General features: G+C 39.1%; 1 protein-coding gene across 1 annotated transcript in view; it reads left to right on the top strand.

Annotated features, from left to right (window-relative positions):
- Positions 1 to 19,395, top strand: part of tsc2 (TSC complex subunit 2) — a 31,279-nt gene that overhangs the window by 10,977 nt on the left and 907 nt on the right. Inside the window, 19 exon segments of the mRNA XM_041229515.1 lie at positions 55 to 148; positions 372 to 474; positions 1,094 to 1,188; positions 4,389 to 4,517; positions 6,730 to 6,891; positions 7,115 to 7,270; positions 7,938 to 8,050; positions 9,217 to 9,453; positions 9,637 to 9,852; positions 10,982 to 11,050; positions 12,584 to 12,744; positions 13,000 to 13,443; positions 13,446 to 13,636; positions 14,233 to 14,311; positions 14,616 to 14,702; positions 16,799 to 16,985; positions 17,778 to 17,917; positions 18,505 to 18,583; positions 18,865 to 18,956. Of these exon segments, the coding sequence (XP_041085449.1) occupies positions 55 to 148; positions 372 to 474; positions 1,094 to 1,188; positions 4,389 to 4,517; positions 6,730 to 6,891; positions 7,115 to 7,270; positions 7,938 to 8,050; positions 9,217 to 9,453; positions 9,637 to 9,852; positions 10,982 to 11,050; positions 12,584 to 12,744; positions 13,000 to 13,443; positions 13,446 to 13,636; positions 14,233 to 14,311; positions 14,616 to 14,702; positions 16,799 to 16,985; positions 17,778 to 17,917; positions 18,505 to 18,583; positions 18,865 to 18,956 (2,834 nt within the window).

Below are 19,395 nucleotides of genomic sequence, written 5' to 3'. Positions count from 1 at the left end.
TGGCACTTCCATTCTTACTCCTGTTTGTAATGTTCAGCTCATGTTCTCTCTCAGCTTTGGTCAGGCTTCCTCACCTGTATGCAAACTTTGTGGCTGAACAGTACGTGAGCGTGTTTGCTCTGTCCTTGCCGTACACCAACCCATCGAAGTAAGCATTGAATTCTCCTCTCTTAGCTTGTGCCACCTTTTTAGTTATTAAAGTCTTAACAGCCTGAGGGTTAAACCAATAGCTCAGATTTCTCTTATAATTAATTTTCTTTTCCCAAATTAATTATATGAGGCTTATGAAATTACTATTATTTTCAGCCAAGTGTAATTTTGGATCATTGTAGTTCACCACTAAAGTACTTTGCATGTTTTTTCTCATCAAGGTTTAACCAGTATATAGTGTCGTTGGCTCATCATGTAATTGCCATGTGGTTCATCCGATGTCGCCTCACGTTTCGGAAGGACTTTGTGCAGTACATCACAAAGGTGAGGCATGTGGAAGACACAAAACTAATAACCTACCTGGAAGCTACCGACTGTATAGTAATCTAATGCAACGTTTCCATGAACCACGTAACCCAGGTACGTGTTCGAGTTGCCCTCCCATACATCTGTTTCTATGTTTTTAAATTACTCGAGTCTGAGGAGCCTGAATTATCTGGTCTGATTTCATTCCTTGGGCTGGCCTGAATTCTAAAGTCTAAATTCGGGCTGGGAGGAAATTACATCACTAAATGTAAATCAAAAATGTTGTATGGGGCGGGAATATACCGTATAATGGGACATTTTGGCTTGCATTAAAGTTGGGATTTTGACGTTTTTTGAATTGTCGTTTTTCACTTAGCACGGTCACAAAGAGAAATGCAACACATTTGTCTGTTACTTTAATTAAATTCTTGTTTTAAAAAAAAAAACTAAATAGAAAATGCTTCACATACAGAACAGTCCTACTGCAGTAGCAGGCTCAGTTTACAGTGCCTCTTGTGATAACTCGGAAAACCCTGGAACGCCTCCTTTGTCACCAACTCGACTTGGCTGTCCATGGAAACAAGGTATAATCTTGTGATGGAAGTGTTTTTGTTTTTTTTTTTAATTAAAAATGAAGGGTTTGAGATCCAACGCTCTCCTGCCGTTTGACGATGGCCATGAACAGAGCAGCTTCCGAGCACGCAGCACCAGTCTCAATGAGCGGCCCAAGAGGTATGGCATAGCTGAGCCCCACAATATGTGGGTTACAGGAACTTGATTCTATAGCATAGTCCTATTGTCACATATATCAAGTATGTAGTAGCAGAAGGCAGGCAGCGTTGATTTTTATTTTTCACTGTACAGACTGCACCCATATATCCATTCCTGTAGTACATTGCACGCAGATATCTGTCATAATGGCAAGGGACAGGCACAATCAGTGTACTGTACATGCATTCAGCTTGCCTGTCACTCAATTAACCGTTCTTACCAGTGGCAACAGTGGGTGACTGATATCTTGGTATAGATTGTAATAGTTTCTTAACTCTTTCACCAACAGTGTCAAGGTAGTGTCAGTGTCTTAACACTGAAAATAAATAAAAAATTGCCATGTTGATATGTTTTTGTTGAGCTATCTTTCGTGTGCTACTAGAGAGATCTGCAGTTGCAGCGGAGTAATATTGTCTAGGCCTTTTTGCACTGTTGTAGTTGACCTGTCATCCGTTTGTGGAAGTTGTGTAATTAAACACGCTTCCTGGTTCTCTTGCCTTCTGCTCCTATACAGCTGATCAGTAGCTGCAAATGTATCTGTTTTATATAACCTGATTTAAGGTGTGTGTGTGTATATAGATAAGTTGGAAGGTGCTTGGCATTCCACTTGACCCAAGACCAACCTGCTATTGTTGAGTGGCAGTTATGTAATAATCCTGCAATGATTATTCAGAATATTCAATTAATCAAACATTTTGCATTCATGGAAATTCTTATTTTTACATTTGATTATTTTAAACCTGAAACTGAAAATCATTATTATTTTACTGTCATTTTTTTAAAGCCACAGTTTCTCTCCATACGGATCTGTAATCTGTAAATTCAAACACCAGCTCCTCCGTTACCGGAATCACCCCCAGAATTAAATAATGATCCTTCCAAGGTTCTTACTTTTAACTAGCTTGCTGTAATTTCTGACTTATCTCTGAATATTAGAGCCATCACAGCAGTACTCCATGAATTACTCCACACTAGTGGTTTAAGCAATGCCGTGGTGTAATGGATTGTTCTCTTTTAGAAGGCTTGTTCTGGGCTAGTCTGCCTTCCTGGAACAGCAGTCTCTTTGTTAGCCCGCACATTATGCAGGGGTTAGTCAGTGAAGTTTTGTTTTTTAAATTGAGAAATGTATTACATTTTTTTTTGTTACATTTTATAAATATATATTGACACCATTGTGTCATATTAAAAAAAAAAAAAAAAAAAAAAAGCTGCAAAAGTACATCTGTAGTTTAGTAAATCTCAAGTTAAATTACACTGTCGCACCAAATATAATCTACTGAACTAAGATGTTGAGACAGCTTAGTTGTATTTTACCATGCCGCTGATGGAAGACTGTTGCTTAATATTAAAAAAGACACTTGTAGTTTCTAAGTACTCATTTTAGTTTATTTTTTTGTTGTCAAATTCGTTGTCTTTCTCCTGAACAAATTTGCGAATCAGAAGGGGTATACATTCATTGGGCCACCAGTCAATCAAGCATCATTTAACAAGAACGATTAACCAAACCCAACACCTGCTTTTTCTTCAGCGATATCTGAAGTTTCTTCCCATATTAAATCCTTTTGTTCAATCTGTTTGCATTTTAATCTAATATTTTCATTTTTTTTCCCCTTTACAAATGCAACCTTTTTTTGTCTTCTAATTATGTACTTAATTTACAAGGTTGGAGTATTGGATTGGATTAAAGATTAGTGTTTTTTCTTGTGTAAAAAGTAAACCATGTTAAAATGGATTGAGTTTTAGATTACAAGAGTAGGAAAGCCCTTATTCTACAGTGGATGTCCTTGATGCTTTAATGGACCCCATTTATCAGGGTATTTGCTCCAAAGTGCAATTCAAAAGAATAAATAAAATATTTTTATTGTTGTAAATTTACCAAGAAACTAGTGGACTCCCGTGTGGCACATCCGGTAAAGGCACTCCTCGTGGAGCACAGGATGCATCTTATAGACTGGAGGTCGCCAGTTGAAGTCCAGACTGCCGACCGTGCTTGAGAGCTCCCAAAGGATGGTGCACAATTGGTCGTGTGTCGCCCAGGTGGGGGGGGATTTAGGTCGGCCAGGGTGTCCTCGGCTCACTGCGCACCAGTGACCCCTGTACTCTGGCCGGGCGCCTGTGGGCTTGTCTGTAAACTGTGTTGTCCTCTGACGCTGTAGCTCTGAGGTGGCTGCATGGTGGGCATGGTGGGCCTGGTCGAGTGAAAACAAGCGGTCGGCTGACGGCGCACGTTTCGGAGGACAGCGTGTGTTCATCTTCGCCGCTCCTAAGTCAGTGCGGGGGTGGTAGCGGTGAGCTGAGCCTAAAATAATTGGCTATTTCACATTGTGAGAAGAAAAGTTTCTTGCTTGTTTTATACCTTTGTTACGTCACTAGCCAGTTGGCCATTCAAACTCAAACCAAGAAAGCCATAGAGGCTTCCTAGAGAGGAAGTTTGAAATTGTCTTAACGCGCTCACCTGCTGTTATGTTGGAATCCCCAATCACGTGTTCATGTACCGGCAACCACAAATGGAGTGGTGAGGTAGAGCGAATCAAGCAGCTGCTAAGGGTTAATTGGCAGTATACTGTACTAATAGTGATTTAGATATAATACATTTTTACGTGATGATTTTATTCCTTTCACAAAAAATTGAACAAATTGTACTTTGGGGTGAAAGCCCTGTTTTCAGTGGCCTTATGTTATATTGCTTTGCAAAGTACTGTACTATAGATAAGATTACAGTTACTGTAGATAAGACTTGCAATGCTCTATTCCAACCTGAGGTTCAGGTTTTTTTTTTTCTGCAACATTAAATCGGATATTCTTTCTGTGTTGTGATAGGTCGTCCTTATGTAATATTCTTTTCTTAAAATAGTATGTACTTTATTTCATGTGTACATGTATCAGAGTTTTGAAATGCTTTTCAAGATGTTTTATTTATTTTTCTTGTTGCATTGTGTGCTGTTAATTTTTTGTTTTTGTTTCCTTTTACCTTGCTCTTTTTTTTTTTTTTTTTTTTTTTTTATTTGGGGGGGGGGGGTTGATCACTCCACTTACTTGACTCTGAACTTTGGCCTCTGAACTGCACCATCCCTGCTGCATTGACCCTCTGACCCCATGTGCTTGTGTTGACCCTTTCTTGTTGGTGGGGGTTGGGTGCACTGTGACCCTTCTCCTGCTAGTCTGCGAACTGCTAAAGTCGCAAAGCCAGGCTTCAATAACTCCTCCCCAGTTAAAGAGCTGAAAGATCTCTCCGCTATCGATGCCTTCCGTTCCCGCAGCATCAGCGTATCCGAGCACGCCGTGCGCAGGTAGAGGCCCTGGAATCTAACCAAGCTCCTTCCATGGGAGATGTCATTCAGTGGGGTCAGGGTGGTTGGTTTGCATGTTGGGACTCTTGCATGCCAACTGTAGTTGCCGTCCTTTTTAGAAGTGTTGTAATGTTTGTAGATGACCTGTGATGTGTTGATCCCTGTGCATGATAATAATGATATTCAATCGAGTGGTGGCTTTACAAATAACTTGAGCAGTGAGAAAGTGTTAAAGGAACTGCCTTAGGGGAAAGAATTGCATCATGGATGTTACATGATAATATTTGATTTATTTATTTGTTTTTAATTTTTTTGTAACAATACCTATTGATGTGTTTTCCATCCAAATGAAATTGTTATAAACATATTTTGAAGCTGAACAATTTTAATTCCACACCACATATTAATTACAATGCTGGTTTTTGTAGCATATTTTGAGACAACTAAAACTTTGATAAACCAACTCAAATGATTTTACTTTATTTACTGACTGGGGGGCAAAAATTACACACATTCCTCAGAACAGTTCTCTTAATTACCTGATTTGATATGATCTCATCACTGCATAAAAGGGAGATTTCCTGGGTTGTGTCTCCTACTACAAGATTAACCTCTTGATGTATAGCTTATAGCAGGGCTCCTCAAACTCAGTCCTGGGGACCCCCCTGTGGCTGCTGGTTTTCATTACAACCGAGCTATCAGTTACTTAACTAGACCCTTAATTGAATGGATAATTTGCTTAATTAGATCTTTTTACTTGTTTTCAGCTCTTAAACAGTTGCAGTTCAAGTTACCTATAACATGTTATAGTTAACTTGAAATATACAACTGTCAAGAGCTGAAAACAAGTAAAAGGTCTGTTTAAGCAAATTATCAGTTCAATTAAGGGTCTAGTTAAGTAATTGAGAGCTCGGCTGGAATGAAAACCAGCAGCCACAGGGGTCCCCAGGACTGAGTTTGAGAAGCCCTGGCTTATAGTGAATGATGAAAATGACCAGAACATCATTTATTTTGTTGTAAAGCAACCACTGGATCTTTACTAGACATATACCTATAAAAAGGGAAACAAATGGTGCAAGGTTTCTTTCTATGGTAAAATATTGACTTTTTAAAGCTTAGTAAGGCTTGTTAGATAACATTTTACTGCTCTTTGAAAAATATAGCAATACTGTACCCTTTCAGTGGTTCCCTGTTGCAAAGGATGGGTATCTGCAATTTTATGGAAGGGCAGTAGAGGGCAGCATTTCATCAGTGGTATTGGGCCATCTGGATTTATTTATAATCTCTCCAAGTACACATTGATTTGATTTATTATAATTTGTTTAATATAGGGGAAGATATGAGATAATTTCACATCTTTCCCATAAGTTCATTCGTTTTAAGACATTTAAAAAAAAAAAAAAAATCTTGTTGCCTTCATCAACTAATACATTGGTCTTCTGATTTTAAGGCATTAAACAGAACATACCTGGCTTTTATGCTTATACCTCTTGGTGTGTATTCTCAGCGTAAAGGCAGTATGCTATTAAGAGGTACCCAAAATATAGTTTATCTACAAAGGTAGTATTTGTTTTTATCTAACACAGCCAGTTCGCTGTATTTGATGCAAAATGTGGCGTTTGGGACTAACTGAAAAAAAGGAATGCTGTACATAAGCTTGCTGCTCTCAAGAGCGAAGTCATGCTGCTCAGTCTGGCTTCTTGTCGGTACCTTTTCTAATTATTTAAAGTGGCTGCCAATGCAAAACTAACCTGCCAGGGTTGGCCTGGAGGCTGTCGAGGTTCCATTTGAAAGGCTGGTTGCAATTTTACAAATCGCTATTAATTCAGACCATTTCTCACTGCATGCTTGAAATAATGATGTCTGACGCAAAAGGGGTACAAGATGTGACCTGGAATCATTTGTAAAAAAAACAAACAAAAAAAAAAAAAAAAATACTGCTTATTATGAAAAAAAGATATAAAATTGTACATGTTTTAGGAGGCAGCTGTTAAACGAAGTGACGTCCTAATTGACATAAATAGCATTGTATCCCAATTATCAGTATCCCAATTAGGCAGCGCGATTCATTTCATAAGACTGACTCAAATCCCTACAAGAATAGGTGCTGCTAGTACAGATCCCCAAGTCACAACTTGTATACTGTCATTGCTAGCTCTGTCTTGTTGTGCTGTGTGGTCCTCGGCAGTGAACTGATAACCTGTTTCATTAGGATGCAGACTTCCATGACCACCAGCAGCCTGGGCTCTGCAGACGAAAGCTCTGTGGCTCAGGCTGACGACGGCTTGAGGACCGTCCATCTGGAGCTGACCGAGACCTGTCTGGACATGATGGCGAGATACGTTTTCTCCAACTTCTCCGCCCTGCCCAAGAGGTAAGACGTGCATTGCTGCAGTCCAGCTGATCTTTTTTTTGCCACTGCAATGTTTTTGCGCAGTAACAATAGTAGATTAACGAATTCTGCATGGCTCCACGTTTTTATTTTGTTATGGTTTGTACAGGGGTATTGCTTCCAGCCTCTGCTGAAGACTAAAGCAGGATACAAACTGATACTTGTGTGTTAATTTTATTTTTGTTTATTTATTTTTCCTTTACAGATCCCCTCTTGCAGAGTTCCTGCTGGCTGGAGGAAAAAGCATGACCTGGCTGGTTGGAAACAAGCTGGTTACCATAACAACCAGCAATGGAGCTAGGACCCGATCTCTGCTCGGCCTCGATTTGACAGAACGCCAGAGTTTGGGAGAAATGACAAGGTACACGATTCCATTTATTGTGGCTGTGCTCCGGTTCACTTTACCAAATGAAAACAAAGTCGGTATGGATCCCAGATTGAGCTTCTCCAATTGGAAAATGTTTTGTGCTGCTATCGTCTTATTAAGGGTATTTTTCTGCAAATGCTATTCTGGTTGTGCCCTTAACTGTTTGTCAGTTTAAAACTTTTTTGAGCTTGATCAATGAAAAGCGGAAATCCAAGATAAAGTGACAGTCGGAAGAATTTGAGCATTCTAATTTACTTTTAAGGTACATGAGAGATTGAGCGGTTGTTTAAATGGTTTCTTCTTAAAATACATTTCAGTGACTCAAGTACCATAGGAGGAAACTGACAATTTGGATGACTAGATCCAGCCTGTCAGTACATTTTTAAAACCTGTTCCATGCATCTCATTGCAAACATGAAAGTTAGAACCTTAAAAAGGTTAACATCTCCTACAGTGTGTCCTGTCCCTGCCAGAAGCTTTCAAGAATAAATGGGGAGATAAAAATCAAAATTCTCAACAAGCAGGGGTGATTTGGGTGTTCTTCAACTTAGCCCATTGTGAGTAGCAGTCTACATGATGAAGATGCACAATTTGATCAAAAAGAGAAACTGACCTGTAATGTATTGTCAACCACTTTTCTCCTTTTCCCCTTGTGTTTCAGATCCGACCCTTCTCTTCACACGAGACAAACCAAAGAAGCGCCTGCTATGCTGGAATCCCAGGCAGGCCAACAAATCGGAAAGGCGACCCGCGTCAGAGTGCGATCCATGTCAGGTCACATGCTCCTCATCCTTTTAAAGCATAATGCGCAGCGCTTTGAGCCACTTCACCATGTCTGTAGGCATGGTGCTGGTTACAGTAAAATCATTCCTGAGGTGTAATCGCTGCTGAAATTGCATACAGATGCACTGTAGATGACCTCTGGCCATGGATTGCGATATAAGTACGCTGTACAATAGATGTCGTCTAGATTCTGAATGTGTAAAGGACAAGCTAGTATGCCTTCATGCAATATCAAAAACAACATATAGCACTGGTATTATCATGTAGTTTTAGTGTGTGTGTACATACATACATACATACGGTCGCAGATATAAATTGGAGCTTTATAATAAATTGACAAATACTTACATAAAATGAAATCAACATATTTCATATGAAACCCATTCATTGCTAAATATTGACAATTATTATGATTGAAATCCAACACCTGATGATGATGGTTATAGAATACATAAAGTGCTGAAAAATAAATTGGAAATTTGTGATTTAAAAATGGTTGACACACACAGGCGAACAGGGACTACTGCAACTAGCTTTGACACAAGAATTGAGAAGGTGGTCAAGAATTCACTAGCGAACAAATAAACGATACCTTAACGAATGTCCATGGGCAAAAACCAAGATGCAAACCTTTCTTTAAAACAATACACAAAAGAAAGCGATTGGAGTTTTCCGTTGAATACCTGAAGAAGCCTGATGATTTCTTAAACCAAATTTTATTGTCAGATGAATCCAAAATCCAGAGTAGAGGAATTTGAAAGAAAAGTTCATCATGCCCAGTGTTAAACATGGTGGAGGCTGTGTGACGGTAGTATGGGCTTGTTTTTCTTCCTCAGCCACTGGCGATCTTTATATTGTAGAAGGATCACTGAATCGCACTTTGATATTTGATATTGATAATTTGATATTTTCAGTTTTGCAGTTTGATCAAAATAATTTGCTCAAAGACCAAAATAACCTTTCATTTAGTTCTTTGAGAATTTGTAAATGCTCAGATCGCGAAATGGTTATTTTTATCAGTGACTTACCGAATCCGACCTGAGTGTAATATTATTGTGTGTAATATGTAGTGAAATATTTTAGCATTTTACTGTAACAGGACCACTTTTACCCCAAACATTAACTTTACTCTGTCTGTCCCCCACTGTGGTTTTCAGGTGGGCATGCCCTTCGTGCTGGCACTGCGCAGAGTTTGAGTCCGCTGGTCTCCCCCTCTGATAGTGAATTCTACGACCCTCCTTCCCAGTCTGTTCAGGTTTTGGAGAACTCGGCAAGCTTCAAACTGGAACCCCCGGGAACACAGCACTCTCCCCAAAAGGAGAAGCCGAGCTTGGCGGAGTACGCACCCCTGCTCACCCAGGGCTGGGCAGAGATCTTCATCCGCAGACCTTCAGGTAAGGAGATGGATATTCAGAGAAGAAAAAGATCTTGATAGCTACTTTGTGAGGTTGGAATGGTTGTGACGCCTTGCACAGATGATTAAGCGTATTTTCTCTTTTTCAAGTGGTTACAAAAGATTTTCATACTGAACATTTCATTAAAAACCATGGCACCCCTCCCCTTCTCCACACTAACAGGTAACACAAGTTGGTTAATGTGCCTGGAGAACCCTCCTAGCCCTTTTTCTTCAGAGATCGGGAGCATGCCCCTGCAGGATCTCTCCAATATCCTGATGGCTATGGAAAGAATCAAGGAGCCCGGAGCATCTGGAGTCTTTAAATCAAACTCGGAGCCGGGTTCAAGCCAGGCCTACGTGGCACAGAAGCCGTGTGCACTGCAGCGTTCAAACACAGGTGAGACACCCAGGTGTAGTTAGACCCTGCTGACTTATCATGGACCACCTGATCTGAGACTTTGTAGCTCTGGCCTGAAGTGCAGCCTGACATGCATTGCTTATTTGTTGTATCTCTGCAGTGCGTTTAATCTCATAATAGTAGAACATTTTTAATTTAAAAAAAAAAAAAGGATTTTACAGGTGTTTCAGACTGGGATGACTTCAGTGCTGTCCTGAATTCACATGGCATTACTTCTACCAGATTTTCACCTGCATCCAGTTGTTTTCACACAATTTTAAAAAGTAATAGTATTGCATCTTGTAGCATGAAAGGTGTTTGAGGCAGGTGTACAGTATAAGTTTCCGTCGCATTTATAAAGCTTGCTTAAATTGAAAGTCTGCATTGATGTTTTAAAGAACTGGCAGTTGCAAGATAAATGAATGATACAAAATATCTCTAATTGTTTTAATGACTGTATACTGGCTAAACAAAACAAAAACCGTAATATGCAGAAAGCTACAATCTCTAAAAGAAAAGGTGGATTGTGTACAACGTTGTGTGTTGCATTCAAGTGGTTTGATTCATGGCAAAATGTCCTTTCTCTCCCGACACACTGGATTTAAATGGGGCTGCTGTTTTACAGTATCTAAGACTAATACAATTCTGTTTTACTTTTGTTTGCGCTGTGCCTCCTAGCTACCTGAAGAAATCTTCAGAAAATTCAAAATCTGCCCTGGCTGTTGCTACAGAATATAATACACCTTTTTAAAACAAAACAAACAGGCATTGGTAACGTGAAGTAACAAGGCCATTGCTTACAAAAGAATACTATTAAAGTAATACGTGCTAAATCATTTACAAACAGTGTCCCCATTGTGTTGGATTTCACCTATTGACCAGGGTTTTATATTCCAGCAAGATTAACTTTTACTATTTCTGTGCCCAATTTTGTTGGAGGAAAACAAGATGTTAATGGTCTTTTGTGTTTTTTTTTTTTTTCATATATATATATATAGTGTGTGTTTTTTTTCTGTTGGCTCCTGCTCCAATTGTTTTTTAGCCCAGAATTGATGTATTTTTATGTTCTTTTGTGTTAAGTTTTTCTACCCTTTTTGCTTTGTTTTGTTTACTTGGTTTCCCTTTGCAGTGGCATCTTTCTCTCCTGTCCACCAGTCCAGTGCTCAGGGGAGGTTGCACAGGAGTATATCCTGGGCAGGTATATGCATTCACAAGAAGTATCACTAGCATAGAGAGAAGAAAGAAAATAAATGTCCATGATTCATGGCACCTCTGCATCCTTCATTACCTTAACCCATGTTTCCAGATTGTGCCCCTTGATATCATTAACTCCAATGTACTGTATGGGATCCTAAACAGCATGAGAACAGCCCAAGTCCAAAACTGATTTTGCAGGTGCCTGATCTATTCTTCTTAGGAATGGCAAGCTTGTGTCCCGACTTACCACTACAGACTGGATCATTAATGGCTGGCTTCTTGGAATGGCCCGGTTGCCAGCACCAAGTAAAGACTGTATTGTGTAAAGGAAAAATTATATGGATTAAACATGCTGCTATTCAATGTGCTAGTCTTAAATTCTTCCTTATGAAACAGTGTTTTTAAGCAGTTTAAAATACTGGAGAAAAAATAACAGATTTCTAATGAGTTAAAAGTTCTAGATTGCCCCATGCTTTGCCAGTTGCTGTAATCTTGTGAGTCGTCTCAACAGGCTCCCAATATGAATTATTTTGGAGTTTTCACTCTCGGTAATAATAATCACTTCTGTGCTTGTCAGCTAACTCTACACTAACATTGTTTAAAATGATATTCTTTCAATGTACTTGTCTATTTAAATTGACACAAACTCATTTTTAAGGCACATTTGCAAATGGACAGTTTTTGACTTAGACATTATCCCCTGGTCAGCATGTTTTTTTACATATTTAATATTTTTTTATATATCTACATATGTAATATATAGAGAGATAGAAGGAACATGCAGCTAATGTTAATTGCTTGTTTCGAATCAGTTCTACAATCTTTGCTTCTGTGATTCCATTGATTTCCTGTGTGGAGGCCTGTGTGTCTTTTTGAAAGGAATCAACTTCACTAATGTTGGAATAAACTCTAATCTTGTTTTTCTTCAGATGCAATAAGAGAACAGAGAGACCAGGGGTTGGGGAATTAAAGTATTTGAACAGAAATTCTTACTTTTTGTCACAAAATAATTTATTGAAATCGTACTTGGTTGAATCCAGTGTAGTTTGGCACTTTTTGTCTAGTAAGAGCTAAGCAAAATCTAAAAGGTTTCTTGAAGTCACGTTTACCTGAGTAAGTGGTTTGATCCAGTATTTGTAGCTCTCCTTTTAAAAAACAAAGGATGTTAGTTTACAGCAGCCTTTTGATATATGGCTATATATGCTGCCTATTTCTGACACTGCCATAGTTAACCAGCTTTTTCAAACCCTGCAAACTCACTTACATTCTAACTGGTACTGCCTCATCGCAGCTTGCTTGACTACTGGTAGGTGAGGGTTAGCTTAGTCCATTTGTCAGTGAACACAGACGGTCAATTTAACTTCAGCTTCAGTTCTAACCATTCGCAGGTTCTCATTTCAAGGCAAGATTTATCTGACCACTGATTAACACCCATCTCTGTTCTCTTATATAAGTAATCAAAGAAACAGCTTTTTGGTTGTAGTAGGAGGCTGTGGATGGCCTGTTCTCCCATTATGATGTGTGTTTTTGGTAGATTCAGTGGTGGTTCTGGAGGAAGGGAGCAGGCTGGGCACTCAGCCGAAGGAGAGAGTTTCACCAACGGGTTCCCAGGACAGCGAGGAGTTTGAAGCAATGCCATCAGAGCCAATTTTCATGGGAGACAAATTCAGCAAACCACAGGAAGCCTACAGCAGGGTAAGGGAGTCTTCCGCCCATATTCAGAAAGAGTGCACCATGCTTTTCCTATGAACACGCCTCTACCACTTAGCTGCAGTTAACCTTGGAGTCTTTCAGAATCAAGTTTTGCTGCAATAGTATGTAAGCATGGCAAAGCCAAGACAGCACTGCCTGATACGCATGATACAATATCAAACGGTTAACAAACTAAGTGTTACGAAAATGTTGAAGATATCAAGTGTCCCTTTTAATTAACAGTTTGAATTTCTGTAGTCTTCATCTAGCTCGAGCCAGGAAGAAGATAAAAGCACTCCTCTGGAAGATGTCGGAGTGGGTGCCATCCCTATTGAGAGAGGAATCTTTCATACTGCCGGAGGCCCCATGAAGGAGGAGGAGGAGGAGGATCTTTCTTTCCAGCATTCCCAGACCCTCAATAAATCCAGCTCGTCCCCAGAGCTTCAGGCTCTGCAGGAGGCCTTCAAAGATACTCTGAACAAGGAAGAAATCCCTGCAGGGAAGCTCAACACTGAAGCGAAGACAGGCATTGAAGCAGAGCCAGGGCCCACTGACGTGACTAGCCAGTTGGAAGCAGCAGCAACAGCAGCAGCAGCAGGAGGAGGAGGAGGAGGAGGAGGAGGGGGGGTGCTGGGGCAGGTGTTGGTGCGGGGGAAAGCTCTGGTGCAGAGGAAAGCTCTAGTGCGGGTGCTGGTACCGAAGGTTCTGGGCAAGGCCCCGGCAGGTTGGAGTTTCCAGCCCCGCAGCCTGCTCCTGTCTCCCCAAGCGGCCACAGACCCCGCGGACACACAATCTCGGGGTCTGCCCCGTCGCGCCGGGAGAGGAAGATAAATCAGGATTCCTACAACAGAGGAGCTGCTTCCAACTCTGAGAAGATGTCCGGTATCAGTCCGAGGTACGATGCAAGAGGCAGTGTGCCGTACAGTGGAGCCCAAGTATATGGCTTCATTTTTTTATATATATATATAAATAGACACTGTTATCCTAATAACCGCCCAGGTAAAGAGCAGATTGAGAAAATAAACACCCAGGTGCGATTTCGAGCTATAATAATAAATGTTTTGTGCTTTTGTAAAATTGCCTCAAACGGATTTTAGAATTTAAAGCTGTTTTGAAATTCCAGTAGATTTTGAATATGTCTGCCAGGAATGAATCAAGCTGTACCTAATTTGTTCTCTCTTGATTTATAAGTGGATTTTTGTACTTGGCATTCTTCCTCCTGAGGTTTTCAGTTTCACTCTGATGTAGTTACTGCACACTCCGGATCTAATTCCCGTGCAACAGAGAAAGTGACTGAGTGTCAGGAGGCCCTAATACCGTTTGCACAGGAAGTGAATCTGTTGTGTGCAGTGTCAGGATAAATGGGGTTTACCAGGACGAAAGGAAGTAGGAATTACACAAACCTGCTGACTTGTGACTCTGCTTAGTTTTCCTTTAGTATTAAGTTAAGTGCACTTTTTTTCAGTTTAACTGCTGAACTCTTCTTTCCAGCTTTGTTTTTCTTCAGCTCTACCATTCTCCTTTCTTTGGAAACGAATCCAACAAGCCCTTACTGCTGCCCAAGTCACAGGTGAGACGAGTTCTGGACTTCATGTAGATTTAAAACAAGAGCAACAAGTGTTTTTGAGAAATAATTCTGTAGTTGCATAGTTAGTGACTGGACACATCAAGGTCTCACTGTAAAAATTGAATGTTAAACATTTTCTTCAAAAGCATTTTATTTGTAGGTGAACCTGTTGACTTTAGTGTGGTTTTCGTAATGGTAATATTAATACTTGACAGAATTCTTAATGTATTTCAATTAATTGTTCAATGTAGATGTTAACTTGAGCACTTTGCAATTTTATTCATATGTGTTTTTTTCTTTTCTTTAGCTAATGGACAGAACTGTTAAAGTGCTGGATCAAATGCCTCCTTATGACACCCACAAGATTGGAGTTGTGTATGTTGGAGAAGGGCAGGTCAGTTTCTGTACTAGCTGCTTTTTTTTTTTTTTTTTTTTTTTTTTAGATGCAGCTATTTTGTTTGGGATGTTAAAATGCCAGTCTTAACCATATAGCCCAGAGGTGGCCAAACTGTGACTCCCGTTGAAATGTTGAGTGACATGAAGAAAGAGTAATAAATGAAAAGAAGAGAGAAAGTAAAAATAAACACAAGTTTATGTTGTGTTCTCTGTCGTCATTTGTGTTTATTATTCTTTCTTCACTCCCCTTCTCTCTTCAGTTTCTTTTGAGCCTGCTTGTTCACTGCAAGGACATTTCATCACTTGATGACCTTTGACACCGTGCGCTGGCGCATGCATATTTCCATCACCTCGAGTGAAAGCTGGATTTGCAGTTAAAACGTGAATTTCATAATTTTGAATTGTGCTTGTTCATTTTGACAGTGGCATCGAGCAAACCACCCACGAGTAATAAACGAAAGTATGAGGCTTAAGCCAGAATCAGAGAGTTTGCTTTCACTGAAAATGGTGGTTAACCTCTGTCTCATCTGCAACAAATCGCTTCCACACTGTCGTCTACCAGGCGAGCAACCACAGATGTCATTATGAAACAAATCGCAACACATTTTCATCTGAATATCCTCCTGGATCAGACTTGTTTAAAAGCACGCCTCAGTCAGCAGATGCTACTGTTGGCATTCAGTAAAGCAGCTGATGTGATGACTCAGGCGAGTTTTGTATGGCATGGATAGGGCTCTTCCGTTTTTATTCTTGGTCACGTGATATCCCTTTTAAAGTTATTGAGCGGACTCCAATTACTTTTTAAATTTTTTTTTTTTACTGTAACTTGAATGAGACCATGATTCCTTGACCGTGTTAAACAAAAGAAATAAATGCGGCTCCTTATTTAATTCAAATTGAACACAAAAAGCGAGTTCAGTTAAATTTGCTTTTCCTGGATTTAAAATCTTAATGACTTGTTGCAACCTGTTTTGTAAATAGTAGTTTCCTCTTAATTATGATTAAATTCAATCAGTTTAACTTCACTCACTGTTTGCATTTGGTTTGAATTACAAATAAGGAGCTGCTTTTTTTTTTTTTTTTTTTTTTTTTTTGTTTTAAACATTATTAATTAAACAGAGTAAGTCTCAATGAACTTTTCCAAGAGTTTAATTGAACGCAGTTGGCTAAAAAAAATTAATAAAAAGGGACCTCGCATGATCAAAAATAAAAACTGAAAACGAAGAGCCCGGGGCATGCACTATTGCTTGTGCCAGACGTCCTTATTCCGGTGAATGGATCTTTTTATAAAATGGGAGTGTTGGTGCTCATCTAGAGAATGCATGTTTCACGTGTTATATTGCAGGCCTTAAATTAATATTATATTTATATCTTGCGTCTCGTCATGACCAGGTACTGTAATCCTTTTCAAAATAAAATACAGTGCATTTGTCATCCACAAAGCTCTCAGAAGAATTTAACACGCAGCAGTCATGGGAAGAGCTTGTCAAAAAAGAATCCTTACAAAAATGTGTGTCTGGTGTTTTTGGTGAACTCGTGGCAGTTAATATTTTGCTTCATAACTGAATATATTTTATTTAAAGTCCATGGTACATAGTATAAGCAGAAATAATGGAAAAACACCAGTGTGTTACATTTAATATTTAATACACTGTAGATCTACAGTACAGTAAAAATTACACAGAAATGTAAGGCTCTGCAGTATTCTTGTATATTTTGTGCCATCAAGAGATAAAAACTACTGCACTGAGTAAATGCAAGATTGTTATAATGTTCGAGAGAATTAAATAAATGCTTCATACAATGCTAGTATTTAAAATGTCTTGCTAGCAAACATTCAGTGTTTATAGCATGGCTCTCGGCCATATGAAAATGTTGGTGTGCGGCTTGTAGGGTCAGGAAGTTTGGCAGCCCCTTTCTAAAGCATGCCATATTAATATCATGAATCCCATGGAGCATCTCCACTAATAAGGTGCCAAAGAGCCCACATTTGATGCCCTGAAACTTGCATAGTAAATTTAGTCCCATTCTATAGCATTTTATTGCAAACCACATGAAGTAAAACTGTTTTTTTGTTCTTCTTTTACATTGCAGATCAACAGTGAAGTTGCCATCCTATCAAATGAGTATGGGTCCTACAGGTATGCCCAGTTTTTGACCCAGCTTGGCAAGTTGATCCATCTAAAAGACTGTGACCCTGATCAGATATTCCTCGGCGGTCTGGACCAGTATGGTGACGATGGGGAGTTCACCTACTGCTGGCACGATGACATCATGCAAGGTATGGCTTAGTAACAGGATGCAAGCAGAGCTTTCTAAAGATGTCATTGTTAATGATCTGGTTTTTCCAGGATGCCCCTCGTTTATCCCATACAGTTCACCCAACATTGTTTGCAGGAACAGGAGATTTTAAGGATATGATTTGCATTCTGATGAAACTTTTCTTCCAAGTTGTGGAATCTCTTTGGCCACATTTTAAAATGGATTGGTCTCAACTAAGGTTACAATCTGTAGTCTTACTAGCAATATTCTGAAAGTTCTATTGAACAATATGGATAGATAAATATACTTTTTGAATATTTGGAACATAAAAGATTTTATGTTCAGATATTGCATATAGCATACGAGATGACAACGGTTATTCGTGAGGTTCTAAACTTTTTGAACAGCCTTAAATCAAAGAGTAAGAAAAAGATTAACATTGCTGCAAAACACTAATGGATAGTCATGTGTGTTTGTATGCCTTGGAGCAAGCAGTGAATCAAACTATTGTTTTTATAGAGGGCTCAGAAGCTGACTAAAAGCAGCTTCTAATCTTGCTTTCTCAATTTCACAATTGGGCATTGTGAATAAAATACCTTAGCTTAGTCAACTGTCAGATACACTTGTGCAATCCCAGAAAGTAGAAACACGGCATTTGATAAATGCTCAGAGATCTCATGCAATGTTGGGTTTTGTGTCCTTTTTTGTTGTTGTCCTTGTGTGCACAAATCATGCTGCAGCTATCTTGTCATGCTGGTGGAAAACGATACTGGTATTGTCATTACCATTAATTTTTATTTTTGTTTTAAAGCCATATTTCACATCGCCACGCTGATGCCTAACCGGGAATCAGATAAGGGCTGCTGCAACAAGAAGAGGCACATCGGGAATGATTTTGTCATCGTTGTTTACAATGACGCAGGAGAGGAATACAAACTCGGGACAATAAAGGTATGCTTGGTTATTTATTTATTTATTTTTTTGGATAAGATATTTGTTTTTGTCCATTTGTGTAAGATTGTGTATAGGTAACTGGTCATCAGAGATGGAGAGATGACGCAGCAACGATTCTACAGCAGAGCTGTGGCTAATGGTTTTGCATCCCCCTACAGAAGTGACTAATTTTGCTTCATAAAGTCGAATGTAACCTGCTGAATAATGTTACGTTAAAATACTGAATTCCGTACCACTTTGTAGTTTTCCATATGCTTAACCAAAAATTTGACACATTGAAAAATGTGACATCAATCTAACATGAAATATTGTACTACTATTATGGCTTCCGGTAGACCTTTTGCAATATTTTTTTGTAGTTTCTTTAGATAAATAAAAGATCCAAATTATGTTGATATATGTAGTGTTTGTTTTTTTAAATATATTTTATTGTCTCAAACCTAAAATCCTAGGTGATGCAAAATTTTTCACCATAGCTGTACATTCAAATCGATGTATTATAGATGTCAGCAACCTCAGGAAAACTTGTTACTCTCCTGGTATTTAAATGTTAATGTTCATATATTTTCATTTTCATCACACAGGGTCAGTTTAACTTTGTTGAAGTTATAATCAAGCCTTTGGATCATGAGAGCAATCTCGTTACTCTTCAGTGCCGTAAAGGTAAAAAGATAACTTTTTTTGGCTTTAATAAATAAATAAAATAAAATAAAGTTCAGGTGTGACTGAAATTAAGGCAAGTACTACTATGTCTTACAACATTGTAGTGTTTTGTAGTCTTGAGGCATTTTCATTTAAATTGGATTTGCTACCGAGTTAACTTTCTATGCTTTCGTCAGTGTAACATGAAATCTTAAGGAGTGGGGGGGGGGGGGGGGGGAAGCATGCTGTTTGTTCACATGCTTAAAACGCTGGCTCACTTGATGAATTAATTTCTTTTCCAGATTTAGAAGGACTTGTTGACACAAGTGTGGCTAAGATTGTGTCGGACAAAAACTTGGCTCTGCTGGTACGACAGATGGCCCTGCATGCTAATGTGAGTATGACAAGTTCTTTCAGCCAAGTCACAAGCACAGTGTGGGGAATTCTATCTGGATTGTACATCATTAACCAAACTCTTCAGTACCAAATGCATAAGTGGTTTTGTTTTAGATTTGGTTTATTTTATTGTAACTATACTGCTTTCTGTGTAACCAGTAGACCCATATCCTCATTCTTGCACAGCAGCTTCATTCTTAAAGATGCATTTTTACCCTTCTGGTAATGCTCAAGTCACATTCCGTGACTAGCTCAAGTTGTGTCATCCTCTCTTCTCGGTGAACTGGAGAGAAAAGAGAGACCTGACAAGCTAAAATACACAGGTAGTGCAATAGCTCCAAATCTAGATCCTGAATTTTAAAATATTGCTGGACTGTCAAACAGTGTGCTGGGTTGTATTTTATTTATCATCATTACTACAGAACATGAGCATTCCA

This window comes from Polyodon spathula, chromosome 26 (genome assembly GCF_017654505.1).
Source record: "Polyodon spathula isolate WHYD16114869_AA chromosome 26, ASM1765450v1, whole genome shotgun sequence".
Taxonomy (NCBI): domain Eukaryota; kingdom Metazoa; phylum Chordata; class Actinopteri; order Acipenseriformes; family Polyodontidae; genus Polyodon; species Polyodon spathula.
Note: the sequence above shows the minus strand (reverse complement) of the source record. Positions and strands in the feature narration are given on the sequence as shown.